Below are 27626 nucleotides of genomic sequence, written 5' to 3'. Positions count from 1 at the left end.
TACCATTGAGACTGAAGGCAAGACGTTTAAACTCACAAAGGACATGGTCAGTGTGAAGCGACAACAGAAAACTCTCCATGGTAAAATTTGTAGTAGTAAAACTAAAATACTGTTTAATTCACTGGAGATACATTTTCAATATAGTAAACGCTTATTTTTTTTGTCCAGTGGAGGAAGTTGTTCCAAATGTAATCGAGCCCTCATTTGGGATTGGTAGAATCATGTACACCATCTTTGAGCACACATTCCATGTCAGAGAAGGCGACGAACAAAGAACAGTAAGTAACACTTTGAATGTACATGTACAAGTCTGGAGTTAAAAGATTGCTTGAGATTTATTTACTTTTCTGCAGTATTTCAGCTTCCCTGCCACTGTTTCACCATACAAATGCTCCATCCTGCCTTTGAGCGTTAACCAAGAGTTCATCCCTTTTGTAAAAGCACTTTGTGAGTATGTTTGTGTTCATTTCATTAAAAAATGCATTACACATTCCCTAATTGATTATTTGTCGGTTTGTTTTTCTTTTTCAGCTGAGGCAATGACCAAAAATGGTGTGTCTCACAAAGTTGATGACTCCTCGGGGTCCATCGGGAGACGCTATGCTAGGACAGATGAGGTCGGAGTGTCTTTTGGCATCACCATTGATTTTGACACAGTGAACAAAACGCCACACACTGCCACGCTGAGAGATAGGGACTCAATGAGGCAGATCAGAGCAGAGGTAAGACGTGGCATCAATTATATTTTCTTATAATATATTTTTAAACGCTGATTTATATATATTTTTATTATATGTATGAATGGTATTTTGGACTACATTGTTTAAAAAAAAAAGAAGAAACAAGTGATAAAATTACAATGAAATGTGTATAGTTTTAAGTGTATGTATGAAATATAAAGTGTTTTTCTTTTTCAGATCACTGAGCTTCCAGACATCGTCAGGGATTTGGCCAATGGTACAATGACATGGGCTGAAGCAGAGAGCAAGTACCCCATCTTTGAAGGACAGGAGACTGGCAAGTTGACTGTTGAAGAGTAGAGCAGCCTGGCTGTCACATTAAGGAACCTACAATCATTTTGTGTATGCACCACAGGGATGAAAAATGCAACTATACTGTCATAAGCTATTGTGGACTGGAGCACCAAATCTCTTCAGTCCCCACAATGCCATGTATTCATCGTATTAACAGTCGTGGACGCTTGCACAGGAACTTTCTCTTATAAGCAACATTTCATTGGTCTTATGTACAATTTGTTGTGTTTTTAAAAGAGGAAACTGTAACTTTGCTTTCTTCATAAGAGGAACAATGCACCATTCCAGGTTTCATTCAGACTGGATACAAATATTTAACTATTTCAATAAAACAAACCAGCACTTACTGGTCACTTGCATTCAAATCACTCTTATGTCTTATGTTTAATAACTTTTATTAACTTGAACTGTAAATAAAAGTTGTTCACAACTTACAAATGTCATAAAATGCATAGAAGCGCAAGTATGCTTTGACTATCTTAAAGAGAGAGCTAGTTTATATAATGTATCGTATCATTTCATTGTAAATTTCTCAATGGTAAGGCGAGCAAGAAAGAATCCTGAAGGCAACAGAGAGCATGATGCAACATAAAGTCGGAGTTTCAGCCACGCGAGTGAGGAGGCACCACCCCCTTAAAACAAAACAGAAACAGAGCGCGAGTACAGATCAGTGCGTATAGGACAGCAGAGCGCAGGAGACGGCAGAACAGCAGATTACCTGTGACCAGTATCGCAATGGAACAAGTACTCGCCCCATTACGAGACGCTGTGAAGCAACAGGTACGTGCTTAATATGGCATTATCATGTTAACAAGACAAAGTTGGTTATGATTAAACTTCACTGAGATACGTGTTTCAAGACTTATGTTTTTTTTAAATTATACCTCGATCAGTTATCTCAGATGACCTGTCACGTTGATGAGGAAGTGGGTGTTGATCTTCATGTACTTTGAGAATGAAAGACTGTTTCAAGTCCAAATAATAAGTTAGATTACACTGTAAACTGCATTATCATTATTATTATTATGATAATTGTTTGCTTTTCACCAAATGGAACTAGGCTACATTCTTTGTGACACTTGACTAGTAGTTTTTTGTTTGTTTTTTTTTGTAGGGAGATCTGGTGCACCAGCTGAAGGAGCAGGGCGTTTCAGAGCAGGAGCTGAACAAAGCTGTGGCAGAACTCAAAGCTCGGAAAAAGACCCTTGAAGCAAAGGTGCAATGCATTTCCATCATTTTGCTCTGATTTTCTAAAGCTGTCTTTAACACTTATACATATACATATTTCCAGGAGCTCGCCCTGCAGCCGAAAGATGAAATTGTTGACAGGGCAAAGATGGAGGACACTTTGAAGAGGAGGTTCTTCTATGATCAGGCTTTTGCAATTTATGGAGGTGTGACTGGAAATATAATGCTGACCTTGTACTCATAACTGTGCAAGCAAAAGTGTGAAAATAATATCTAAACATCGGTATTGTAGGTGTGAGTGGCCTTTATGACTTTGGCCCAGTTGGTTGTGCCTTAAAAAACAACATACTGCAGGCCTGGAGGCAGCACTTCATTCAGGAGGAGCAGATCCTGGAGATTGACTGTACCATGTTGACCCCAGAGCCTGTTCTAAAGTATGGGCGATTAATAAACCTAACTAAATAATGTTGTTTGTTACAAGAAAATTGCGTTATCTTTTTCAGAACATCTGGACATGTGGACAAATTCGCAGATTATATGGTGAAGGATTCCAAAACAGGAGAATGCTTCCGTGCTGACCACCTCCTGAAAGGCAAGCTTGACAATATATCTCCCAAAAACAGCCACTGTTGGGCAAGTTACTTTGAAACTGTAATGCGTTATTTATTACCTATTACTGTCATTTCAAAGTAATTCGTTACATTACAATATTACTGCATTTAAAATGTAAGGCATTACATTACTATTGCATTACTTTAAGTTACTCTCACCAAAATAACTTTTGCGCTGTATATGGACTGAACCAGGACGAAACCAGGTCTAAACCAGGACTAAACCAGAACTGAACTAGGACTAAACTAGAACTGAACTAGAACTAAACCAGAACTGAACTAGGTCTAAAACAGGACTCACTGTAGGGACGGGCTCGAAGGTGACCGCAGGAGAAAGGAGCGGCTCTGCTCCGCACTTCACGGAGGTAAGAGCGGCTGTCACCCTGCTGCTCGGGCTCGCGGCCCTGATTTCAGCAACTATTTGCAGGTACCCGAGCCGGTGCAAGAGTCTGTTACAGCGCGTAACTTCTACCTTCCTTCAGCGTGTCCAGAAGTCCAACTTTTTGTGTGATGGTTTGCATCTTCCTCTGCCTTTTGGGTGCGAGTGCAGGAGCCTTTGTCGGTGCAGAACGTTTCGTCGACGTTGTGGGTTTCGTTGGGGAGAAAACTTGCAACCGTACAGCACTTCAGAATCACACTGCTAGAGATTGAACATGTATTTAAATTTGGCAGCTGAACACATTTTGTACTGTACAGGAGACAGGAGTCCCTTGGCCAGTCAGGACGCAGCGGGAGGAACGCAATACACATTCATACAATGTAAAAAAAAAAAAAAAAAAAAAAGGGCATGCAAAATTGCACACAAAAAATAAAATAAAATAAATAAAATCTGCGAAACAGCGAGACCGCGAAAAGTGAACTGCGATAGAGGGAGGGACGAGTGTAAACCAGGCCTAAACCAGAACTGACCCAGGTCTAAACCAGGTCTAAACAGCGTGGAGTTCTTTGTCAGTCGTTTCGCCCGCGGTTACCTGAAGGTCTATGAGGGCGCATCTCCGGCGTTTCACCGCTGCTGATATCGAGGTGATTTTAGCGAATTTGTATGAAGAAAAACCCACCACTTCAATCCAGGTTAAAAAAACATTGTAACGCGCGTTACTCACATTTGTACCGAGTAAAATATGACTATTTTTTCCCCTGTAATGCCTTACATTACTGCGTTACAGCAAAAAGTAATGCATTACTGTAATTCGTTACTTTTATAACGCGTTACTCCCAACACTGAAAACAGCTAAGAAACTTGCTACAAGTGTTCAGTATCCAATCATTTTAAATGCTGAGTGGCAAGACACAGACAAAATCTGCTTTTAGGCCTTCAAGTGGAATAATATAACTAGCACCCTTTCTGTTATCAGTATTTCCCATTAATTAAAGATGGTGGAGCTTAGTCAGTTTTACCTTTCATTGACAAACAGGCTGCTACCTGCTCGTCCTGAGGGATTACTGGGTGGAAAGGCACTGGGGGAGGGGGCATTGTCAACTCTTTTTAAAAACTTGTTAAACTACTCTCTTGTGCAGCACACCTAAAGAAGATGATGTCCGATGAGAAATGCTCTGTCGAAAAGGCAACTGAGATGGATGATGTAATTACTCAGGTATGTGTCCAGTCAAGGCATACAGTCAATCTCTTTAAATTAACTTTGGATGAATATTGATTTTTGTTAACAACAGTGATTGTTAGATAAATATGCCAATTCAAATTTAATTAGATTCTGTAATATTTTATCTGCATGCTGTGTTTTCATTAAGAGTGAGATCGAGGCTTTGCAGTTATTTTGTACATTGATATACCATGTTATGCTTACATATACAGTAAAAGCATCTTCTTCAGCTATAAATAATGGATCATTACTTTTAGAGATTGACAAGAGATCGATAGTTTATAGCCCAAAGGTGCACTATATAACTCCTGGTGGAGGGCCTGCATTTGCCTGAAATGTTCCAAAGTATAGCATCAAACTTATCTCTTTTTTATACTATTACAGTAAAAAATGCATGCATTCTTACTGTGAGCAGGTCCTTCTGCATAGACCTATATCTTGGCCTGGTGATGTCACCTGCCTCCATGGATATAAATAATGGTATACTGTGGAACTTTTTTGGCAAAACAATAACATCTCCTTTAAGACAATCAGATGACAGACCTTCCACCAGAAAAGTTATTAATTAATTAAATGATGTTGATTTTCAGATGGACAACTACTCACAGCAGGACTTGGCTGATCTGTTTGTGAAATACAACGTCAAGTCTCCCTCCACAGGAAATGAACTCACCCCTCCCATCTCCTTCAATCTCATGTTTCAGACATCCATTGGCCCTGGTGGCAACATGCCTGGGTACACATCACTATATGAACACTGTATGAAAATCAAAGCACATTTAATAAGATGTATTAAAATATTTTCTTTGTGCAGATATTTGAGGCCTGAAACAGCTCAAGGAATGTTCCTAAACTTCAAGCGTTTACTGGAGTTTAACCAAGGAAAGCTTCCTTTTGGTGCTGCTCAGATCGGAAACTCCTTCAGGAATGAAATTTCGCCCCGCTCTGGATTAATTCGTGTCAGGTTTGTTAATTTAATTTTATTTAATTATATTTTTTTGTAGGAAAGTATTATACATTCAGTAATCCTATGTAACACCTTGCATACAGGGAGTTCACTATGGCTGAAATAGAGCATTTTGTGGACCCAAATGAAAAGGTCCATCCAAAATTCTCCAGTGTTGCCGACCTGGAAATTATACTATTCTCTTCTAAAGCCCAAACCAGTGGGCAGTCCGCACAAATCATGAGACTAGGAGATGCAGTAGAACAGGTGGGTGGTACTTATTTTAAACAATACATTTCACCATTTTAAAATATTGATCAATATTTTTTGTCTCCTCTGCCAAAGGGAGTCATCAACAACTCAGTCTTGGGCTACTTCATTGGCCGTATTTATTTGTATCTTCTCAAAGTGGGTCTCTCCAAAGATAAAGTACGTTTCCGACAGCACATGGAGAACGAGATGGCTCACTACGCCTGTGATTGTTGGGATGCCGAGTCTCTTACCTCCTATGTAAGTTCACTATGTCTGACCTTTTCAAATGCATTAATAATATCAACGTTGTAATCAGTATGCATGTATTTGGCTCCATAGGGTTGGATTGAGATTGTGGGTTGTGCAGATCGCTCCTGCTATGACCTCACCTGCCATTCAAGGGCCACCAGAGTCCCTCTAGTTGCTGAAAAGCCTCTAAAAGAGCCCATATCCTTTGTTTTACTAGGACATGCATTTCGTTTCCAATGTTTTTTAGTGTCCAGCTAATTTTATCCATAAAATCTTCAATCTAAAAGTTTTAGATCTTCCTGACAGGTAATATGAACCTATTTTTATGTAACATTTAATTTTAGTAATCTCATAGCTACTAATATTTATAAAATATTGTTCATCCGTTGCTTTCCTTAACAATTTCACACAAAGTAGTAAATGTGACCCAGTTTGAAGCTAACAAAGCCACCATAGGGAAGGAATACAAAAAAGATGCAAAGTTGATCCTGGATTATCTGTCTGTCTGTGATGAGTGCTACATAAGTGACCAAGAGAAGCTTCTCAGTGAAAAGGGGTAGGCTGTATTTTGATTGCTTTAATATTAAATTAATAATCCTAAATCATTACATACTGATGTCTCTGGTCCTTTCAGAGAGTTCACTATTGAAACCGAGGGAAAAATATTCACTTTGACTAAAGACATGGTCAGTGTGAAAAGGTTTCAGAAGACTTTGCGGTAAGACATAATTCTACATAGTGTTTAACAAAGAAATCTAGAGCTTACTTTTGTAATATGAAAACATTTCTTTGTTTTAGTGGAGGAGATAATTCCCAATGTAATCGAGCCATCATTTGGCATTGGGAGAATCATGTACTCTATATTTGAACACTCCTTCCACATCAGACAAGGAGACGAACAGAGGACGGTAGGTCACATGCAGCTGCTTGTTCATACATCTTTAAAGCATCTTTTGGGATCAGTTTACTTTTGTGGTTATTATAGGCTTTTTAGAGTGGGCTATCTTTAAATCAGCAGTTACTATATAATATTCCATTATCATATGTGCATGAACTAAACATACACTTTTATTTTTATCAGTATTTCAGCTTCCCTGCACCTGTATCCCCATACAAATGTGCAATCCTTCCTTTGAGCTCAAACCAGGAGTTCATGCCATTTATCCACCAGCTTTGTAAGTATTACACAAAAACAATCATATAAATAATAACATTATAACTCATATTTGAGTTGTGTTTCTTGTGTCTTTGTAGCTGAAGAGCTGACTAGAAATGGAGTGTCTTATAAAACTGACAACTCCTCAGGGTCCATTGGGAGGCGCTATGCACGAGCAGATGAGATCGGAGTGGCCTTTGGTATCACTATAGACTTTGACACAGTGAACACAGTGCCACACACTGCCACGTTGAGAGACAGGGACTCTATGAGGCAGATCAGAGCAGAGGTAGGGTGTTATATATGGTATTATACAGTGTGTGTTTGTCTTACTTACAAAATTGTCCTTCAGGTCGCTGAGCTGCCTGCAGTGGTCCGAGATTTGGCAAGTGGTGTTTTGACCTGGGAAGAAGTGGAGAAGAAGTTTCCCATTTTTGAAGGACAAGAGACCAACAGAAAGGATTAATGAAACAGACTCTTTATAGATTTCATTTTGTCATTCCACATTATACTGTTTAGTTTTGTATAATTTAAGAGCCGCCTTTGTGACCGTTTGAGTAATGAAGGCTGTTTTGAAAGGGAGAAAAAAGAGGGATGTTTCTACACACCAAATGATTGTGATAATAAATCTTATTTTTGTCTTTTATATGTACCCAGATGTATGAGTGTATTTATATTGTCAAACGGTGGCCTTTTAATTGTTGGATGATTTGGTCATTGTGCACACACAAAGGTTTTTAGAGACTAACAACAGTGTGACAACATGTTTACTGTTAATAGCCCTTGGAAAATGTAATGTAATTTAAAACCTGCAATATTATATCAAGGGATGGTAAAGAAATATGTAACTGTTATGGTATATATGCGATAAAGAGGAGAAGAATTAGGGAAAGAAAGTGTTTAACAAAGCTGTGGCCTACACGGGCTACTTTAGAGAAAGTTTATATAAGAGTGTAGTAGTAGGCTAGATTTTATGGCAGGTGTCAGAGGTTCACTTCAAAGTAAGATAACAAAAGTAATTTGAAAATAACATATCTCCAAAGGGCTTAATTTGTCAAGACAGTAGTCTAAGGGTTGGGTGTGTGAGCCTGTGACTCCAAGCCCCTGGTATAGTGTTTCTTGAAGCCTATTGTACTGATTTAGCAGCCCCTCGTCCCGCCCCCTTGTGTCAGTGGTCAATGTATAAATACATTTGTTCACCTTTATGCAGCGGCAGCTCCCACACGGGGGTCAAAGGGACCCGCGGCCCTCCCACTCTGTGGATGCACAACACAAGAAAAAAGTACCGTATTTTACTTACCTAAAATCAGGTTTGAAGTGAACCTTTCCCGTCTGGACTTCGTTAAACAACTCTACGAGCTCTCAGCTGCTGCGTTCAAGGTCAGTATCTCAACAGGTGCTGCGGAGGACGACTGGAGCAGGCCCGATGGCATTTAGCCTGTAGCTGGGTTACTGTGCCACTTTTGTGCATTTGACGGAGAAATTTTGTTGTTATCCGGAAACATGAAGCTTGGTTTGTTTTGCACCTGCAGGTAAAACTGGCTGTTTTTGCATGGAATAAAAAAACTTAAAAAAAAACTAAAACATCAACTTCGGACTTCTTAGTATCTTTGATAGGCCTGTTATCTATTTTTTATGTTCCAGACTGCGGATAAAATACTTTGATTAACTGCTGTAAAGAGAGCGTAAACCAGGCTGCGGTTTCAATCAAAGCCCTTGAGTCAGTTTTAAATATAGTCCAAACGTTTTTTGTTTTTTCCCCATTTAGATACTTACCTGACTCTTATGTTTACTTTAATCTGCCAATATATTTAGGCAGTTTAAATTGCAGTGTTCTTTAATTATCTTGTCTTGTGCCACCATTTAAAAACTACATTAGGCTGCACCTGTGCCTAAAGCCCTTAGGTCACTGAATGGCTTGAAGTTCCAATTTGCTTATTCTAAAAAAAGATTAGGGACCCAAGGTGCTGTCACACCCTCTGCCATGTCACAGGTAGAACCTGTTTTTAAAGTTCCTCCTCTGATGTTCCTGTGTTCAGGGGCTGTGGGAGCTCTTTTTCTCTTGACTGCAATGGGGATCAAAGCTGCACTGCCCAAATATGAGCTTTATTTCTACAACACGGTGCTGTGCCTGGCCCTGCTCTGGGCCACAAGCTGGATCTTTGATGTCTCCAGTGGTGAGTATGAAAAACACATAGGACTGTGCAAAGGTGAAGTTAAGGGATAGGCTAGAATAGGCCAGTAGCAAAAAGAAACCATAATGGTTTACTTGTTTTCATTTATAATCCCCTTTTTAAGATACAGTAGTGGTTTGGTTTGTATTGGCAAAGACAGAGAGCTCTATTTAATTAATTTGATTTAATCAGTGCATGCAAGTCCAAGCTCCTTTCATCAGCATTTTATATGTGCTACATTTTCATTATGAATGCATTTTACTGTTAAATGCAAACAACTTCAGTCTTTAAAAGGAAATCGAATTTTAACAGAGCAAATACATAACATTTCACCAAATAATTTCACTGCCGTAAACTGTGATGCCTGGATTTATTTTGTCAGAAGCTAAATATAAATCACATTCTCTGGCATTTATTTTACAATGGCCCATAATACTAACCACACACACTGCATGTACTTCAGATTCGGCTGTATACAGGGCACACAAAGTTTGTTCAGGGGGAGCTATGCTGACCATTCAGGGCAGATCAAGTGTCCATTTTAACACCATGCAGACAAAATATAGCTTGGTGCCGCCTCTTGTGTTTTATAATGACAATGTAGATGAAACTGATGAACTGAACTTTTTCTTTTTACAGCAAATACCAACAGAAAAACATTCAAAAGCAGCATTAAGCCCGGATGGCACTACTTCGGGAGAAAAATGGTAGGAAAAAATTTAGTATAAATAAGAATAATTTAGTACACATTAATTGAGTAACACATTATGCTTACCTGCTTTTTACTGGTGGTGATATTTGTCATTTTTACACCTGCTGTCTAAATAAATGGCAACATATTCTGTATTTTTATTAGACTAACATTGCAACTTGCAATACTGTTAAGTGGTGTATATTAAAAGATAATTAAACTCCATCTCTTCATCTGTAGGACACAGCGGACTTCGAGTGGGTGATGTGGTTTTCTACGTTCAGAGATCACATCCTGTTCGCTCTTTCAGGGCATATACTGTTCGCCAAGCTTTGCACTCTGCTGGTTTCACAGGTGATTCACTATAGCAAATAATAATGATTATGCATTAGTCTTATATTCTTTTCCAGACACTCTGCGGTGGTAAGCAAGTATTGTAGCCACAGCTGCCCTGGGGCAGACTAACAAAAGCAAGGCTGCCAATCTGTGCCATCGGCTCCTCCAACCACCAACCACACACGCAAACACCATTTTTATACTAGGTAATGTGGGTGAAGTGTCTTGCCTAAGGACACAACAGCAGTCCAAGTACTAACCCAGTCTTGTTTAGCTTCTGAAATCTGAAGAGAGACACCAAGCATGTTTGGCCACTAGATAATATATGGTTTATTCCACTCATCATAAAGAAAGAAAATTAGATGACTTGAATGTTCCACAGTTGAGCATTTAATGTATCTATCTAGCATTTATGTTGGTTGCATTTTATTTTATTGCTCTAAATATCTAGAAAAATATACATTCCTCGCCTCTCTACAGATTTGATCTGTATCTTGGCCTTGTTGCTTCACCTGCTTTGTCTCTGTGGAGATGGACGCATTTAATGCCATACTGTGGAACATTCTAGGCAAAGCAATAACATCATGGCAACAAGCAGGTAACGAATAATCAACCAGAAAAGTTACATTAGGTATATGAAAAATATAATCTTGTAGGATTATGTAGCAGGCCTATAATTAAGTAGAAAAAAGTACTGCTTTCCCCAGCTTTTTAAATGTATTTTATTTTTTATTTTATATTTATTTATTTTTACACACCACTTCTAACTCCACAGTACAGGTCCCTGGTGTTTCTGGTCTATGGGGTCCTAGCTGTTTGGACCAGTATGGGCTGGACCTACGTGACCTTGATGCTGTCCCACTGCATCCTGCTCTACAGCATCTCTCTGGTGAAGATCCGCTGGCTCTGCTTCCTCACTGGCCTCTGTACTCTGGCCTCATTCAAGTGTGAGCCCTTTGTGTCTTGGCAGGTAAACATCACCATCTTATCACCAGTATAAATGAGTACCTAGGGTTTTCAAAAGTATGGAAAATCAGAGAGTAGTTGATATAAAAACAAGACCAAATTTGACCTTTCCTGAATGATCTTGAGTTTTATCTGAACTGGTATAAGATTATAAATACTATTATTTTGTGTTTAAAATGTCAGTTCATTGTCAAAAAAGAGTCTTTAATTATGGTAACAAAATTAGTAGTGAATCTATTTCCAATTTTTAGCTACACCAGCTAGAATTAGTAGTATCTTCTAACTTCCTGTGTTGTCTTAGGCAGGTTTTGTGGAGGGGGACTTTGAACTGAGGCATGTACTTTTCTATGGAGGCTGTGGCTTCACCATCATGCGCTGTATCAGCTTTGCACTGGAGAACTGTGAGAGAAAAGATGGAAACTACAACATCCTGGAGCTGCTCAAATACAACTTCTACCTCCCATTCTTCTACTTCGGACCCATCATGACATTTGATCAGTTCTATGCTCAAGTAAATTTAATATCAAAACTCAGAACTACAAAGCTTATTAAGTTATTGAAAAAATCTACCACATTTGAAGCAGCAGTGCAAAAATGTCTATGAAGATGCTAGTTTAAGGTACACATTCCCCTCGTGAGTAAATTCATTCTCTGCATTTGACTGTTCTTCAAAGACACTGGGGTAACCTGTCAGGAGCAGTGGGCACCAAAATGGCACATTTAAAAGCTTAAAATCTTAAATATTAGACTGAAAATTCTATGAGATATGACACCACAATCCTGAGCTCAATATTCCATGTGTGTATTACAAGAAAAAAACATGTCATACCTCATAAAGAATGTACAATGTGGTACACACATCATAGACATCGTACAATGTGGCACACATATCGTAATAATCTGAATGACTATATTGCAAGAGCCTTTTGTAAGGTTTGAGTCCATACACTGTATTGTGAGTATAGTCTGGGACAAGAAGGTCAAGGCATCTCAACCTACTGTGTCTTGTGTGTATGCTGCCCTCTGCAGGTGAACAGGTGCAACATGAGCAGAAAGGAAAGAGAGATGTGGAACATCAGTTTGCATGGACTCATGAATCTGGGCATCATTATTGTAGTGGACATCCTGTTTCATTTCATGTACATCCTGACCATACCCACAGACCTGAAGCTCCTGAAGCACCTCTCAGACTGGGCTCTAGGTCTGAACCTCTACAAATGAAACCTTGTCATATTGTAGCTGTAATACTGAACTGAACACTCAACATTGTTTCCAGTGGGATTGGCCTATGTGAACCTGGTGTATGACTGGGTTAAAGCAGCTGTCATGTTTGGAGTCATCAGTACTGTGGCGAGACTGGATTACCTCGACCCACCCAAGCCCCCAAAATGCATCACTTTGCTCTATGTGTTCTCTGAAACGTATGTGGAAGCATGCATTGTTTAATCAGATTATTGTGATTTATTTAAAAGGAAAGATTTTGTTTGTTTTTGACAGACACTTTGACAGAGGAATCAACGACTGGCTTTGCAAGTAAGCTGAATGTCCAGTTATCTTGCCACATCTATAGTTATCCATAGTTGCTCTCTGATGAACAGTATTCTGCTGAATAGATATGTGTATAATCCACTGGGAGGGAGCCATGACAGTGTGGTGCAGGAGCTGATAGCCACTCTGTGCACTTATGGAGTAGCCATCCTCTGGCTCGGGCCTTGCAAGGTTGTGCTTGTCTGGGCGTTTTTCAACTGTTTTGGCCTCAACTTTGAGCTGTGGGCTGCCAAGTTTTTTTCAATGGAGCCCTTTGCATCCTTTGAGGTCAGTGAGTGAACAACTGCTTATAGATTTTTTAGATTGATTGATATTGATACATGAAACATTGATACATGTTTATATTTTATTCCCAGACAGCAATGTCAGCAGCAGGATCCCGGCGATTAAGAGCCATCTTTAATGCCTTCAACTTTTGGTGCATTTTATTGTTTAATATTTTGGCCTTGAACAGTCTTGACTTTGCTAAAATGGTGGCTAAAAGACTGCTGCTCAAAGGTAGCCAAATTTAAAATGTTTATTTTTTTCCCTATTGTGTAACACTGATTTTATGTCCACAGGTTTTCCCATAACCACAGTCATGGTGCTGTTTGTGACCTACTGCCTGGTACAGGTGATAAAGGAGAGAGAGCGGAGACTAGCGCTGATTGATGACCCAGACCCTGAGCCTCCTGCCCCCCCTCTCGACACTGCCGCTCCCACAGACCCCACCCAGCCTGCCCCCGAACCGGGCAAAGAGAAGGCAGAATGAGAGTAGTGCAATGTTTACCAACAGTATTACAGATCATTTAATACCAGGGATTTTAAGCATTTAATTTTGACTGTTAGAGGTTGTACAACATTTCATTTAGGTCATTAATGTTTATGCAAAATAAAATGATTAATGATTATTTACAATGATGCTTGTTAATACTTTTATCAAAGTAATAAATATCTCCCTTTGTTGCATAGGCTACTGTATTTTCTTTGGGTCTGGTATGCTAGTAATGATGCTACATTTTAAATTCCTGGCCAGTGTTGATTTTAATAATAATGATAGGCTCAACAAATCCTCTCAAAGTGCTACACCGTAATCATTGCGATGGTAAGCAATTATTATAGCCACAGCTGCCCTGGGGCAGACTGATGGAAGCAAGGCTGCCAATCTGCACCATCAGTCTTTTGACCACCACCATTTACTCACGCATACACACACCACATTCATACTAGGCAATGTCTTGCCTAGTATGAATGTGGGCAATGTCTTGCCTAAGGACACAATGACAGAACTTGGTCTGAGCAGACAGCAGTGCTCCAATCATTGGGTTGGGGACCACTATTCAAATCACTGAGCCACTGTTGCCCCAATATATATATATATATATATATAACATATATGTGGTTAAATTAATTTGATCTCAGTGGAATAATTTTGTCTAGAAATTAGAATCTTGTTATTGTTTAATTAATATTATGATTTTCATATTTAATAACTGACAAGATGCATAACTTAAGCTTACAGTAGTGACTGGAACAAACTGAATGACCTCCTACAAGACAAAAATTTAAATATCAGTTAAATAATAATCAAATTCAAATTAAGATAAAGAATACATTTATTTCAATACTTATGTCTGAATTAAAGATAAAAAGCCAAAAGTTGACTAAAAACTAGCAGTTAAGTAAATTCAAGGCAATACCCAACCAGTGTAGCAGAGATTTTGATATAGCAATTTTAAATATTAAATATTACCACTAATAACAAACTGATGAATTACTTTTGATCTTAATAGGTTAAGGTAATGGTAATGTTAATGTAAAGTTGCAAGTTAAATAATGACTGAGGCTGTTTGGTTGCTATGACTCAGAGTTGCCCCAATGACTAACAGTAGACATACCCCTTCTATGATCCATTGTATCAGCTGTTTGTGTCGGGATGTTCCTGGTTTGGGGGATGAGTTCAGATCTTGCATTCAGTGCTGGGTTTCATGTTCTGGGATAAAGCCCCTAGCAGCCTGTGGACTATAAATAAGCCACCATTTGGAGCTGTGTTGAAGTTTTAGGACAGCTGAGTAGAGGGCTGTCCCATTTGAGGATCAGCTGGTGTGAGCTACGAACTACGAAGTGAGTTTCTGTCTTTTCTTTCCAGCCACTCACAGGGTAAATTACTTTTTATTTGCTTCACCATGGCAGCACCAGTCAACCCAATGGACGAGCCAAGGATATACCAACAAACCCTACTTCAAGATGGCCTCTATGATCTACTAGAGAATGAAAAATTGGTGGATTGTAAACTGAAGATCAAGGATAAGGAGTTCCCCTGTCACCGGCTAGTCTTGTGCGCATGCAGCTCTTACTTCCGTGCTATTTTCTTGTCCGACCTGGATGAGAGCAAGAAGAAGGAGATAGTATTAGAAGATGTGGAACCAGGTGTCATGGGGTTAATTCTGAAATACTTATACACATCTCAAATCAATGTCACAGAGCAAAACGTTCAGGACATTTTTGCAGTAGCGAATATGTACCAGATACCATCCATTTTTACCGTTTGTGTGTCTTTCCTCCAAAAGCGACTGAGTCTCAGCAATTGCCTGGCCATATTCAGGTTAGGTTTGATGTTGGACTGCCCAAGGCTTGCTGTGTCTGCACGAAATTATGCTTGTGAGCGCTTCCAACTCATCTCAAGGGATGAAGAATTTTTCCAGTTACTCCCAAGTGAACTGGCTGCCATTTTAACCAGTGATAATCTCAATATAGAGACAGAAGAGGCTGTTTTTGAGGCACTGATGAACTGGGTGTCACGGGACCTTGAAGGTAGGGAGAAGGAGCTGCCTGGTTTGATAGACTGTGTGCGTTTACGACTAGTCACCGAGGATTTTCTAAAAGAGAAAGTAGAGACACATAAATTGATCAAATCTAATCAAGAGTTAAAACAAAAACTTCAGCTGGTTTGGGATGCAAGAGCTGGGAAAATGCCAGAGGTGCAGAAAAGCAAAAAGCAGAGTAAAGAGGGAGAGGAAGAGGAAGAGGAGGAAGAGGGGTTTCTTCCTGGTATCCTAAATGACAACCTGAGATTTGGCATGTTTGGGCGGGACTTGATATTGATGATCAGTGATGCTGGGACTGTGGCCTACGATCCATCTGGGAATGACTGCTACCTGGCCTCCCTCTCCACACAAATTCCCAAAAACCATGTCAGCCTCGTCACCAAGGAGAACCAGGTGTTTGTGGCTGGAGGTCTGTTCTTCGATGAGCAAAGTGAAGACAATCCAATGTGCTCCTACTTCCTGCAGGTGAGGAAAAACACAGATCACAAATGAGAAAGAGTATAGCAGCTTCACTTATATGTGCAACATAAAATGGCCTTAAAAAGGTGCAACTAGTGAAATTAAAATAATTTTTAGAAGTGATGTCATCAGTCAGACATATTCAATATAATACACAATAATAAAACTATTAAATATACACACAATTTCCCTATTACAACTCAAACATTAAGCTCTACAACAGTAGTGTAAAGAATACCTAAAACTATTTTTAGTTGCACATTTCTATGTGGCCCACTACCTGCTTGTTTCCATGGGGATATTATTGCCTTGCCAAGAATGTTCCACTATCTGGCATTAGACACTAAATACTTTAAAAAACTATGCATAGAATTGCACAGGATTTAAGAAGATTTAACACCTACTCACATAAATACCTGATGTTTACCTTTTGGGACCTCAGTATGACCCGACGACTGCTGATTGGCTGGGGATGCCTCCGCTGCCTTCTCCGCGTTTCCTGTTTGGTTTTGGTGAGGCGGAGAACTCCATCTTTGTTATGGGAGGGAAGGAGCTCAAGGATCAGGAGCAAACGCTGGACTCGGTTCTGATATATGACAGACAGTGAGTACATTCAGACAGCATTATTGACTACTCTATCATACCTACTCCTTAATTAGCCCCACTAAAGCATGAAGAAAGGCTTAATGAATGATGAACAAATAGTTTACAAAGAATGACTTAGTAACTACTTTATGAAAAGGTTAGGAGTTAGGAATATTAAAGTATTTATAATTAACTATATGCTTATTTTGAATCAAGTCTTTATTAAATGTATTAAAAGTGTAATTATTATAAAGTGTTACCAATGATTGTTCTTACCTTTAACTTTTATCTGCAGGTCATTCAAATGGGGTGAATCTGAGCCAATTCCTTACCCAGTGTATGGGCATGCAACAGTGTCATACAATGATATGGTATATGTGATTGGAGGAAAAGGAGACAATAAGTAACATCCACAGATTCATTTACTGATCATGCCAATATAATAGTTAATATCTGTAGCATTAAAACCATCTGATCTCTCCAGGAAGTGTCTGAAGAAGATGTGCGTGTATGATGCCAAAAGGTTTGAATGGAAAGAACTGGCTCCTATGAAGTTCAGCCGATCATTATTTGGTGCTGCGGTTCATAATGACAAGATCTATGTAGCGGCTGGAGTCACAGACAATGGACTGACTGACTCTGTGGAGGTGTATGATATCGCTACAAACAAGTACGTCTAATACATAAAACTTACTCAAAATCATGCCCAAACCTAAATGTGACGTCATGATCCACTGCTGTTGGCAGGTGGTCCGACTTGGAGGTCTTTCCGCAGGAGCGCAGTTCACTAAACCTGGTGTCTTTGGCTGGGACCTTATTTGCAATTGGTGGTTTTGCTATGATGCCTCTGGAAGACAGTGACGAGATGGTTCCCAGAGAAATGAGCGACATTTGGAGGTGAGTCACATCTTACAGGCCACTACAGTGATGAATGGTAAATCATCTTCTCTTAAATGGATTTGTTGCACATTTTTAGGTTTAATGAATCAGACCAACAGTGGAACGGGGTCCTGAGGGAAATTAAATACGTCACCGGGGCCACTGTTCTTGGGGTCCGACTTAACACACTGCGTCTCACCAAGATGTAATTTTATAGTAATTATTATTGCTATGTAAGACTGTTTATACTGACTGATGATTGTGGATTTGAAAATCAACTAACTTTATTTTGATAACAGACACTACTGAACAGTATATTGTAAGAGCACTTTGCTCATTAACAGAATTATTTTGTATATTTATATTCCCTTCATTCTAAGAGTTAAACTGGACACACTGCATTAAATAAACAGTTATTATCTTGTGTCCATTGAGGAGATTGTGTATTTATTCTGTCGCTCCAGCTCTGTATCTCTATAAACTTTAAATCATCTGAATACAGGAAAACAAAACAGCACATGACCAGCGTATATTATCAGTTTAATATTGAAATTGTTTTGTTATGCTCTGCAGTGTTACAGACAGGAAACACTAGTCAATCGTACAGATAAAGACAGTAATACAATCTAATGTTATTAGCACCACTAGATACTATAGTCCTTTACATGGGGTTATTTTATATTGTTCTGCTGTACACCAGAGGAACTAAGACATGTTTGGTACATTACAAAGTTCTGAGTCTGACCCTTTAACAGCTGCAGTTCAGGACCAGGGCAGAGGGGGTTCTATGGGGACAACAGTGAGGATCTGCAATCAAATAAGGATAATGCAACAGAACTGCTATAAAAGTTCATTATTCATAGCCTATATCTAATTCTAATAATCCCATCCCACTCTTCTGCAATGCCCTAATAGCTGCATCTCTTAAACCCAGACTACCAACACAAGCTCAAATTTCTGTAGCAGCTCTGAACCATCTCACACCAGCTGTAAGCCTTCAGCAGCAGTCAGGAGGAAAAGTGTCAAGTCTAAGTCCATTTGACCAGTCACAGTGCAAAACAACTCATCACATTAAAGTGTGAAAATAACTATACCTAATGTGTGTGTGTGTCACAGCTATAAATTATCTTGGTCAAATACTTTTTTTTAAAACCAGATTCAAGGAAGACTTTCTTACTTGTGTTAACAAAATGTAGTCTCTTAAGTGTGTTATAAAAAGTAACAAATCAAAGTATTGTCAAATATCTCTTGATATTATTTTGTTAAACTTCATGTTCCTTTGACAATTCATAACTTGCAGTATTTGATTTACTGCAGTGCAATCCTTTGGTCGTGTGCTCATACATCAATCCACTTACAGTTTTGTTTTAGTAACCAATTGCATTTTAGTACATTTTTGAAACTTATTTTTTAATTGCAACTACATTGCTGCTAAGCAGCTAAAAAGTTAAAGTGCTTTTGTAATTCATTTCAAATTCATTGGCAATAGATTTTTGAAAAACAATATGTAAAATGTTTAGTGCTTTCTTTTGATTCACACCATTTGTCTGTTGGTGACACCTGCTTTCTGTTCACAACAAAGACAAGGCCACAGCCACAAAACCTCATCTGACCTAAACCTTTAATTAAATATGAACCAGATTCATGTGCAAATGTTGTTTGGATCCTTTCAGATGCATCTGTGCTAGCCTTTGGAAACTTTACAGACTAATCTTCTAAAATGTACAATGGGCTACAGAGCAACCAAATTCAAAGTGCATAAATCAGTAGTAAATAGAAAACCATCAACATTGTTCATAAAACATTCAGTTTCTACCAAATATAAGGCAAATAGATTCTTTGACAACAATACAGCTTTGGCTATTGGGTTAGTGCTGCAAAGCCACCATCCTTCCTTTGTGCCTTTTTGAACTTATTGAAGTAACTCTGCAGTTCACTCTGTTGCCACTAGAGGGCAACAATTGATCTTCTGTGTTTCTACAGCCCCATAGGATTTCTAATTTCTAAAACAAAACAAAAAAAAACATTACATGTACAAAACCAGCAAATAAAATTAAAATGTGTCTAACGCATGGGAAGTACAATATCATATTGAGGCCCAACCTGTTTAATGACAGTTGAAGCCTTAACAAAGGTGGGCAGACATAGCAATAAGGTGCTTAATGCTTAAACAAATCTTCAAACACAAATCAGTCTAATCTTACACCACAGCCTTTCATCATCTGGTTGTACCAGCCACTACACAGGGCACATTCTGTGGCCTCCTTGTAAACATAAGGAATAGTCACACTGTATTTACAGGGCAATGCTACACCATGATCCACCCCAACTCCTGTCTCTCATAGGTGCTTTCAACTTTTTTGGACAGAAATGTCAGATAACAACTGAACAAAAATAGAAAGTTAATTTAAGGTGTTACTTTAAACACCAAAACTACATTATAATGGTAGTAAAAGTGCATATAGGGCATATGTTCGGCTGACTATCACAGCTAAGTTATTACTTTTTTAAGTCTATTGTATCACAAAGGAGCAAACTCTTCATTGCCAAATGTTATAACAGAGACTTAGGCATATAAGACAGTTCACATTATAGAGAATATAATGAATAACTATTAATTGTGCACAGTTATTTCAGCAGGTTTGTCAATCCCTAAAATTAGTTACCTTTGTTGATTATGTAACTACTTGAATTGATTAACTTGTAATGAGTTCCAAACTACTGGTTAATATTAGGTATTACTTAATTCCGCCTTACAATAGGTGGCAGTACAGGAGCCTTTACACAGAAAAGTGCTTCACTTCTGGAGTAGCATGTTGCTTAATGTAAGCAAAACATGACACAACATCCTTCATCTTCTCTCCACTTAAAGGAGCTCACACACTGGATTTAAATTCCACTTAAACACACAACATTGCACTCTCTCACATCCCTTCCACAACATAAAGTTACACTCATAAAAATGAAGACAAATTGGAGTACTAAATATCACAGGAGTTAAATGTAAGGTGCAAGAGCTGATTATAAATGCTATATAACATTATCTAACTATAACAGGAGCTAACAGGATTTGGTTACTGGCAATGCCATATACACCAATACACCCAAGAGACAACAATATCAGCATTTGGTTATTGCTGGGTCACATCTGGCTACATCTGGGTAGAGAGCAATCAAAAATAAAACTTCTCATTGTAACGGGTTTGACTGCTAATCATGTTTTTAAACTTCCAGGTTGCTACAATCAGTTACTTGTGCGAGACTCTGTAAATAAGAATATTGTGTTGGAAAATCCCAGGTCAAACCAGTCAATCCAAGAGGAGAAAGCGGCGAGTATAAGTCCAGGTGAAATCTGAGGTTATCTATTGTATTTGCAAAGTAAAAAAGTCAGTTTGTGGTAGGTGTGTTTTTCTGAGGCCTTCATGTTGTCACTTGAGAAGAAAGAAAGTGCGTTCCGATGCTACGAAAAGTTTTAGTTATTTGAGTTGATCCTACCGGCAGAGAACAGGGGGGGAGGTGGGGGCAGCTGAGGACTCGGAGGCAAGGCCCCCATGGAGTGCAGCAGAGGCAGGGACATCTGGGTGCCGTGGAGTGGGTGCTGGTTAGTGGGTGTGGTGGGGGGTGTAGTTACCGATGTGGCCACTAGTTGGAGCTGAGTGGAGGCGTCCGTGGCGGGGGTAGAGGTAGGCTGATCCGTGCGGTCAGGGGCTTGGGTGGTGCTCAGTCTGAAGCACTTCTCTCGGTGGGCTTTGAGCATGTTGGAAAAGCGGAATCTTTGGCCACAGACCTCACAGGGGTACGGTTTCTCACCCGTGTGCGTGCGGCGGTGGCGCTTCATGTTGGGACGACTCGTGAAGCTCTTCCCACAGATCTCACAAATGTACGGCTTTTCCCCTGCATAAACATAAAGAACACCCTTAAAGAGATAATACACATTTAGAATAGCTTTCACTATACATAACTAGTTATGTGGCAGTTTAGAACCAGGTCACAAATATTTATAAAGCATTACTTCCAGTAACAGTTACAAACCACAATGCAAGCTTTCTGTCTGATAATAACGTTGTTTTAATTAATAGGTCTTCAAATGTATAAACATCTGTGTTGATTAATTATCTATCAAGTGATAAATCTAAATGTATCTTTGTACCATATTGTATTGTGTGTATATGGGGCCATACCAGTGTGAGTCTTCATGTGCTCGTCAAAGTACTGCTTCATATTAAAATCTTTGCCGCACCACTGACACATGAACTGTTTGTGCCCGATGTGGATGCTCATGTGGGAGCGCAGCTGGTACTTGTACTGGAAACGCTCACTGCAGTTCTGAAAGACAAATATTTAGATATATCAGACATGTCACTTGTGTATTTTACAGTGAATATGTGAATCTGATTGTGTTGAGTGGCTCTGACCTCACACTTGAAGGGTTTCTCCCCCGAGTGCTGCAGAGAGTGCACCTTCAGGGACATGCTGCGTTTGAATGACTTCCCACATGTCTCACAGGTGAACGGCATGTCCTTGGTGTGAGCTGCACAAACACAGGGTACACACAGGGGCTCTTCTTATGATATTTAATATTGAAAGTGGAGAACTCTTAGCTGAAGACTGGAGCATGATAAACATAGAGATGCAACATTTTAAGTATGTATTAAATAATAACCGCATGCGAATCACAACTACAAGGATTTAGGCTAAAGTAAACCTTATATGGCCTAAGTGTACCTAGCATAAAAAAAAACCCAAAACATTTTGAGAGAAATTATAGTAACAAACCTTTTTTTTTTTAAATTGTCAGGGGAAGTTCATGTTACTTATCACTACTGGAAAGAGGAAAACCACACCCAAATGAAATCCTGTGTAGAGTGCAGTAGCCACTCACTCACCGACCATGTGCTTTCTGACATGAGCCATGGTGTAGAACTTCTTCTCACATATCTCACACGAGAACTTCTTCTCAGCGTAACCGTGGACGATCTTGTTGTGCTCATGCAGCGACCACAGCTTCTTAAAGGCCTTTCCACATGTCACACACTTGGGGAGAAATGTACTATTATTAATTAGAAACATTATTTCATTTAATGCAGCTGAAGATACAATGGATTCTCAAAAACAGCAGGGTTAATGAATAACATGGCCTTGTCTTGTCGACTATTCTACCTACATAGACAAATAATGAGCTGTGCTCTCACCTGTATGCTCTTCTCACAGTCAGTCTGTTGGTGCAGCAGCAGCTCACTCTCCATCAGGAAGCGCTTGCCACAGTTGTTGCAAATCTGCATGCGGTTGTGAGTGACAGTCATGTGCTTCTCCAGGTACCAGCGGTTGTTGAAGATCCTGGGGCACTTTTTACAGGAGAAGTGTTGTTTCTCCTCCAATCTCACCTTCTGCCCTGCCCCCTCAACCTCTAGCATCCTGGTCCCACTCTGGCGCTGGTTGCCCCGCGTGGCTTCAGCTAAGGTTTGTCTCATTGAAGTCGTGGCCAGGCTCCTGGTGTCACGGCGGGGTCGATCCAAAATGGCTGCCTGCTCTAACCCTGGAATGTTAAGTGCGTTCTCTTCTTCCTCCCCCTCTTCTTCATCCTCTGTGTCTTCTTCAGTACTATGCCCTAGCATCTCTGTACTATTAAGCTCCTCTTCGTCATTGTCTACTTCGTTGTTTAAATCTGCATTGTTTCCATGGGAGCGACCAAACATTGCAGGCTCTGCACTTGCCATTTTGCCTTTAGATCCTTTGGAAACATTGAGTGTCTGGTTGTTAAGGTTCACTTCCACAATAATCTGTTCTCTATTAAAAGAGGTGTGGCCCTCTGATGCTTTGGACTCCTCCCCTTTACTTTCATCTCCGCCCCCATTAGCCCCACCCCCTGAGCTTTCCTCTTTCTGGTAGTACTGCTTTAACTGTGGTTTCCCAGCATCCTCTACTCTCACTGAAAATGGACTGACACCTTCACGCGTGAACACTTTGGCTAACTCGGACTCCTGCTTGATCTCGCGGTAGAAGCGGCCGGGGGTTATTGCTGTGGCAACTGAGTCGACACTACACGAACCATCCTGATTAGCCATTTCTGAGCTCGTGCTTCTGAGAGAGTGGCTGCTGATGAGGTCACGGCAGGAAGCTGCAATGTCACTCATCTGCAGGAGGGTGGCAGCGTTGAGCACGTCTCGGACAGTGCGGCCACTCACCGACAGTTTGGAGGTGTAGATGAAGTTGAGGATCTGTTGAAGGCCTTGCGACGTCAGGGCATCCAGAGACAAATCCACACGGCGCAGTTGTTTGCTCTGAGCGAACAGGGAGTGGAAGAACGGACTGTAGGCAGCCAGCACTCCCTTGTGGGCGGGGAAGGTACTGTGCTGCCGGACCAGGACGATGTCAACGTCGCACAGGTGGGGCTGGAAGAGGCGCTGCTCATTCAGCCTGTCCATCAAACAGGTGAAGTGCAGAGCCACATCCTCCACCAGAGAGAACTCAGCCGACGGGAAGTCTGTAGTCTTCTCCACTATGAGCTGCAACACACACAGACAACACATTAAAATCAAAAGAGCAAAGCAATTGAAACGTCAACCACTATCTATGCAATACTTTTCTTTTTTTTTTTTAAGTTTTAGTACCATTTTACATCAATCTTTTATACCAAACTTGATTAATTAAATTGTTTAAAGCTGAATTAAAACCACAATCAAAGCTGTGCATTATGACAATTGAGAGTCCCATGAGCTCCTATGATTTTAATATTTAGTAAATTATAATTACATGGTTAGAATTATACTAAAAGAACAAAACGCCTCTCAAAAAAGTACCTTCTTTCCACCCCTGCTTTAACAATACCACTTTTGAAAGAGCCACTGCTTTATTCCTCTTAAATATCACAATCAAAATGTTCTGTTATCTCTACAGCCTCCTCGACTTCCCAAGGTGGGTTTATTTTAGACCAGGAAGGGCAGGGTTTCGATCCAGGCGGGAGGCTAAGGGACACACTTTCACAACATAACAAGACACACACACATGCACACACATACACATTATACTTTAGCACTATTGGTATTCAGTGCCACCTCATGTCCATTAGCAGCCTCCCTCTGCTCACCCACTCACAAAGCTGTCTCAGGGGAGCACTCAATTTATGCAGAAGGCAAAACTGAGAAATAATTAAGCTAACCCTGCCCAATAAATACTAAATAGACCCTGTAAACAATTCTAAGAAGTTATCAGTCCGGTTGTAGCTTAAAGGTAAAAGTATTGATAGATGCTTTACTAGAAAGAACCTTAATTATATGTTGTGGAACGGTCACTCTTATTATAGAAAGGGCAATCTGATTCAATTCATTATTCATTAGACTAAGGACAATACCCATTAAAGCATTTAGATATTATGGTGTGAATAACAAAGAACGTTAATTGTGTTTTAAAATACAAAGCACTTTCAGGCAGTAACCTTGAAAAATCTGTCCATTTGAAGAATTCAATTATGGATTTGTTCATAGTTTAGAGCTGCTAAATTGGACTGAGAATATCAAGTTATCCGTGTGCGAGCAGTCCAGGATACAGACACGAGCCAAGGGCAAAATGCTGCCACGGCCGCCCTAATCAGATTTTAAGTTGCAGACTGGAAGCTATGATCCTTAAGTGATAAGAGCTGCAGCATTTTATGAAGACAGAACAGGGCAGACAAATTAACCCATACATGTCTATAATAGAGTTAAAATTGATTCCTGTTTTACAATGAACAGTGACTTTCACATTAGAGGAATATTATTTTTAATGTATAGTGAAACTTTTAGGAGCACCAATATTTTGAGTATTTGCGATTCAACAATGGCAAGAATTTCGGCCATTTTTGGCCAAAGCGAATTTAAAAAATAACAGTTCCCACTCTTTTTCACTGACAAAATTTCAAAACTTTTCCATGACTTTTTAATGACCTAACTTTACGGCACTCTGCATGTGTAGAATTAAGCATACCTTATGGTTTGGTATTATAGTCTGTAACATTCAAAAGACTGTCAGGGCATTTATTGTTGTCTCACCATGGAAACCCTGAAGGGAACTTTAAAGGTTTTCTTATTCATAACCACAAACATACAATATAGAATGAGACAAAAGCCATGGCAAGGAGTTGGAAAATTATTTACTAATGACCACTTAAAAGTCAACCCAAAATCAACATATCTGAATGACGATGAAAACACAGACCAGAAGGTGGAACATGTCCAAGTACTTTACTACATTTGAGAGCAGGTGTCTGTACTTTTTGTTCCCCACTTCAACACATTTTAATTTGAGCATGCAAAAATATAAAAAAGCGCTAAAATATATATATATATTTAAGATATATATGTTTCTGTTGAACAAAATTCAGCACAGATCATATTAAAATCAGCACATATTCAGCTTTATTAAATCTCAAAATATGTGCAAAATGTTTATTTTTTACTCTTTACATAAATTTGCAAACAGGTACTTAAGTCAGTTTTTTCATATGATACTTTTACTTTTCAGTATTTTTTGCTCCGGTAACTGTATAAAATTGAATACTTCTTCCACCATTACCATGAGCCATAAGCACATCCAGCTCATATTATTATTGTCTTCACCTTTGTCAGGGATGTCATGGTGAGAATACATCCATGGCTCTCTCAGTCAGGTGTCTGTCTTTACATTATTCATATCTGACCTGAGCTAGACTCACACGCAGCAGGTGCCTCACTGACACATCCAAACCAGACATGTCATTTAAATAGCCTTCTATCACGCTTATCAGCCTTCATACAAGTGAATGGAGGGCTACATTGAGTTACTAATTAGCTCTGATAGGCACCTTAATTAAATGTCAGGTTTGACCAGACTGGAAGGCGACAGCTCAATATGCATCTGTGTGTAATGGGATCTCCTACCCAAGTTTAATGTCAAATTGATCCACACTTTACAGGAAAAAAGATAATGTGAAAGATAACTGCAGCATTTTCATCCTTAAGGGGTTGTCTAATTAAAATTTGAAATTGCTTTGTCATATCATGCATTTTGACAGATATCACATTAGCCAAAAGACTTGAGAAACCTCACAGGACAACAGGACTGGGACACAGTGGCTGGGTAGCTGGTACTATGGCCTTGCAACAAGAAGGTTTCAGGTTTTCAGGCTGCCTCAGCCTTTCTGTGCGTAGCTACAAATTTCTCTGGTTGCTGGCCACTACTCCCAAGTCTTGCCCCATTCTGCATTGAAGGATAAGAGAAATACAGAGAATATTGGTACTGGATATCAGCTTCTAAATATCGGTTCAGTCCATATCTTGACTGGACATATAAAGTGATGAAATAAGAGTATAAACTGGTCATAGTCAGCCCAGAAAGTCTCAGAATGTTTGAAAGTTTAGTTACACAAAGTAGTTACTTGAGAAATAAATAACAGCTACATTTGGACAGTTTTGTCTTATAGAAGTTTTATTTAGAGAAAATGCTGTTTTCACTCTCTGCACTGGTATTGGTTGATATCTGATAACAGCAGATCCTTAAAGCATCAAACAATCAGTATCAGAACTGAAAAAGCTGGCTCAGTGCATCCCCAACTTAACATTTTATTGACCCCAAGTTAGCCCTTAATTTAATTTGTTCACAAACCATTAATATATTTCCACACCCTGACAAGAAGAGTAAACTAATAATAATGTATAACTTGTATGATTCTTAACAGAGCCTTTAGAGGATCTTTAGCCCCGGGGGCGGTATGCACTTGGCTCTGTCTAGACTCGTGAATTCCAGCCAAATCCAGGTTCACAAAGTTCCTCGAGTGAAAATGTCCTCTCTCTCCCACACCTTTAGCATAGCACTCTCTCTGTGTCGATTTACTGCATTGTAAAAGTTAGCTTCTCCGTCACTGGGCAGCTCGGTTCAACAGCTTTTGTGACAGTGCAATTTAAGAAGCCACTATATTCACTATGAAGTATTGTAGGCTTATTGCTGTAACCTGAACTTAAATCAAGTTAAAGTGAACTTAAAGGTATACTGTGTTGTTTATTAGCAGAATCTTGTGTTAGGTTAGGGAGATATGGTAATATAAACTGAATCTTCATCAATATGTGGCAGTGACAATATGCCATTTTGGTGATAATGCTAAATAGTGAGTTGAAAACACAGACCTTTTCCC

General features: G+C 39.5%; 5 protein-coding genes across 5 annotated transcripts; 4 read left to right on the top strand and 1 right to left on the bottom strand.

Moving 5' to 3' along the window:
• Positions 1-6: 6 nt before the first annotated feature.
• On the top strand, positions 7-1399 carry LOC110160908 (glycine--tRNA ligase). Its single transcript, XM_055150794.1, has 6 exons — positions 7-80; positions 169-278; positions 354-447; positions 532-722; positions 918-1017; positions 1096-1399. The coding sequence occupies exons 1-6, from the start codon at positions 44-46 to the stop codon at positions 1122-1124; spliced, it is 561 nt and encodes a 186-aa protein (XP_055006769.1). The 5' UTR covers positions 7-43; the 3' UTR covers positions 1125-1399.
• A 260-nt stretch (positions 1400-1659) lies between these two features.
• gars1 (glycyl-tRNA synthetase 1) lies at positions 1660-7689 on the top strand. Its single transcript, XM_055150797.1, is given in 17 exon segments — positions 1660-1814; positions 2149-2250; positions 2326-2428; positions 2515-2656; positions 2726-2814; positions 4352-4428; positions 5025-5170; positions 5249-5398; positions 5485-5647; positions 5726-5890; positions 5972-6080; positions 6293-6437; positions 6516-6619; positions 6680-6789; positions 6963-7056; positions 7136-7326; positions 7390-7689. Coding segments are annotated over 17 exon segments (2049 nt in total). The 5' UTR covers positions 1660-1769; the 3' UTR covers positions 7504-7689.
• A 128-nt stretch (positions 7690-7817) lies between these two features.
• On the top strand, positions 7818-13702 carry hhatlb (hedgehog acyltransferase like, b). The gene is made up of 12 exons (XM_020925696.2): positions 7818-8417; positions 9077-9214; positions 9851-9918; positions 10143-10256; positions 11014-11208; positions 11506-11715; positions 12234-12405; positions 12481-12625; positions 12702-12737; positions 12818-13019; positions 13109-13250; positions 13313-13702. Exons 2-12 carry the CDS (start codon positions 9109-9111, stop codon positions 13501-13503), a joined length of 1581 nt encoding a protein of 526 aa, XP_020781355.1. The 5' UTR covers positions 7818-8417; positions 9077-9108; the 3' UTR covers positions 13504-13702.
• A 1199-nt stretch (positions 13703-14901) lies between these two features.
• Positions 14902-17916, top strand: klhl40b (kelch-like family member 40b). The gene is made up of 6 exons (XM_020925694.2): positions 14902-16024; positions 16461-16621; positions 16899-17006; positions 17088-17273; positions 17351-17500; positions 17580-17916. Exons 1-6 carry the CDS (start codon positions 14918-14920, stop codon positions 17689-17691), a joined length of 1824 nt encoding a protein of 607 aa, XP_020781353.1. The 5' UTR covers positions 14902-14917; the 3' UTR covers positions 17692-17916.
• A 139-nt stretch (positions 17917-18055) lies between these two features.
• Positions 18056-23949, bottom strand: zbtb47b (zinc finger and BTB domain containing 47b). Its single transcript, XM_020925747.2, has 5 exons — positions 22675-23949; positions 22369-22516; positions 21898-22013; positions 21664-21808; positions 18056-21376 (listed from the first exon to the last, which is right to left on the bottom strand). The coding sequence occupies exons 1-5, from the start codon at positions 23905-23907 to the stop codon at positions 20955-20957; spliced, it is 2064 nt and encodes a 687-aa protein (XP_020781406.2). The 5' UTR covers positions 23908-23949; the 3' UTR covers positions 18056-20954.
• Positions 23950-27626: the final 3677 nt, after the last annotated feature.

The sequence above is a fragment of the Boleophthalmus pectinirostris genome, unplaced genomic scaffold, assembly GCF_026225935.1.
Source record: "Boleophthalmus pectinirostris isolate CB_2022bp ecotype Guang Dong unplaced genomic scaffold, ASM2622593v1 HiC_scaffold_15, whole genome shotgun sequence".
Lineage (NCBI taxonomy): Eukaryota > Metazoa > Chordata > Actinopteri > Gobiiformes > Gobiidae > Boleophthalmus > Boleophthalmus pectinirostris.
The sequence above is the reverse complement of the archived record's forward strand: the minus strand, read 5'-3'. Positions and strand labels throughout refer to the sequence as shown.

What these genes read in the sequence shown, in the direction of transcription:
- LOC110160908 (XM_055150794.1), top strand. Translation starts at nt 44, where the DNA reads ATGGTCAGTGTGAAGCGACAACAGAAAACTCTCCATG. An exon ending in ACAACAGAAAACTCTCCATG is followed by an intron (nt 81 to 168) that starts GTAAAATTTGTA and finishes TTTTTTGTCCAG; the next exon opens with TGGAGGAAGTTGTTCCAAAT. An exon ending in CCCTTTTGTAAAAGCACTTT is followed by an intron (nt 448 to 531) that starts GTGAGTATGTTT and finishes TTTCTTTTTCAG; the next exon opens with CTGAGGCAATGACCAAAAAT.
- hhatlb (XM_020925696.2), top strand. Translation starts at nt 9,109, where the DNA reads ATGGGGATCAAAGCTGCACTGCCCAAATATGAGCTTTATTTCTACAAC. An exon ending in CCTCTCAGACTGGGCTCTAG is followed by an intron (nt 12,406 to 12,480) that starts GTCTGAACCTCT and finishes CATTGTTTCCAG; the next exon opens with TGGGATTGGCCTATGTGAAC. An exon ending in CTCTATGTGTTCTCTGAAAC is followed by an intron (nt 12,626 to 12,701) that starts GTATGTGGAAGC and finishes TGTTTTTGACAG; the next exon opens with ACACTTTGACAGAGGAATCA.
- klhl40b (XM_020925694.2), top strand. Translation starts at nt 14,918, where the DNA reads ATGGCAGCACCAGTCAACCCAATGGACGAGCCAAGGATATACCAACAA. An exon ending in TATGATATCGCTACAAACAA is followed by an intron (nt 17,274 to 17,350) that starts GTACGTCTAATA and finishes TGCTGTTGGCAG; the next exon opens with GTGGTCCGACTTGGAGGTCT. An exon ending in GAAATGAGCGACATTTGGAG is followed by an intron (nt 17,501 to 17,579) that starts GTGAGTCACATC and finishes GCACATTTTTAG; the next exon opens with GTTTAATGAATCAGACCAAC.
- zbtb47b (XM_020925747.2), bottom strand. Translation starts at nt 23,907, where the DNA reads ATGGACAGGCTGAATGAGCAGCGCCTCTTCCAGCCCCACCTGTGCGAC. An exon ending in ACTGTGAGAAGAGCATACAG is followed by an intron (nt 22,517 to 22,674) that starts GTGAGAGCACAG and finishes TTTCTCCCCAAG; the next exon opens with TGTGTGACATGTGGAAAGGC. An exon ending in GCACATGAAGACTCACACTG is followed by an intron (nt 21,377 to 21,663) that starts GTATGGCCCCAT and finishes ATGTTTATGCAG; the next exon opens with GGGAAAAGCCGTACATTTGT.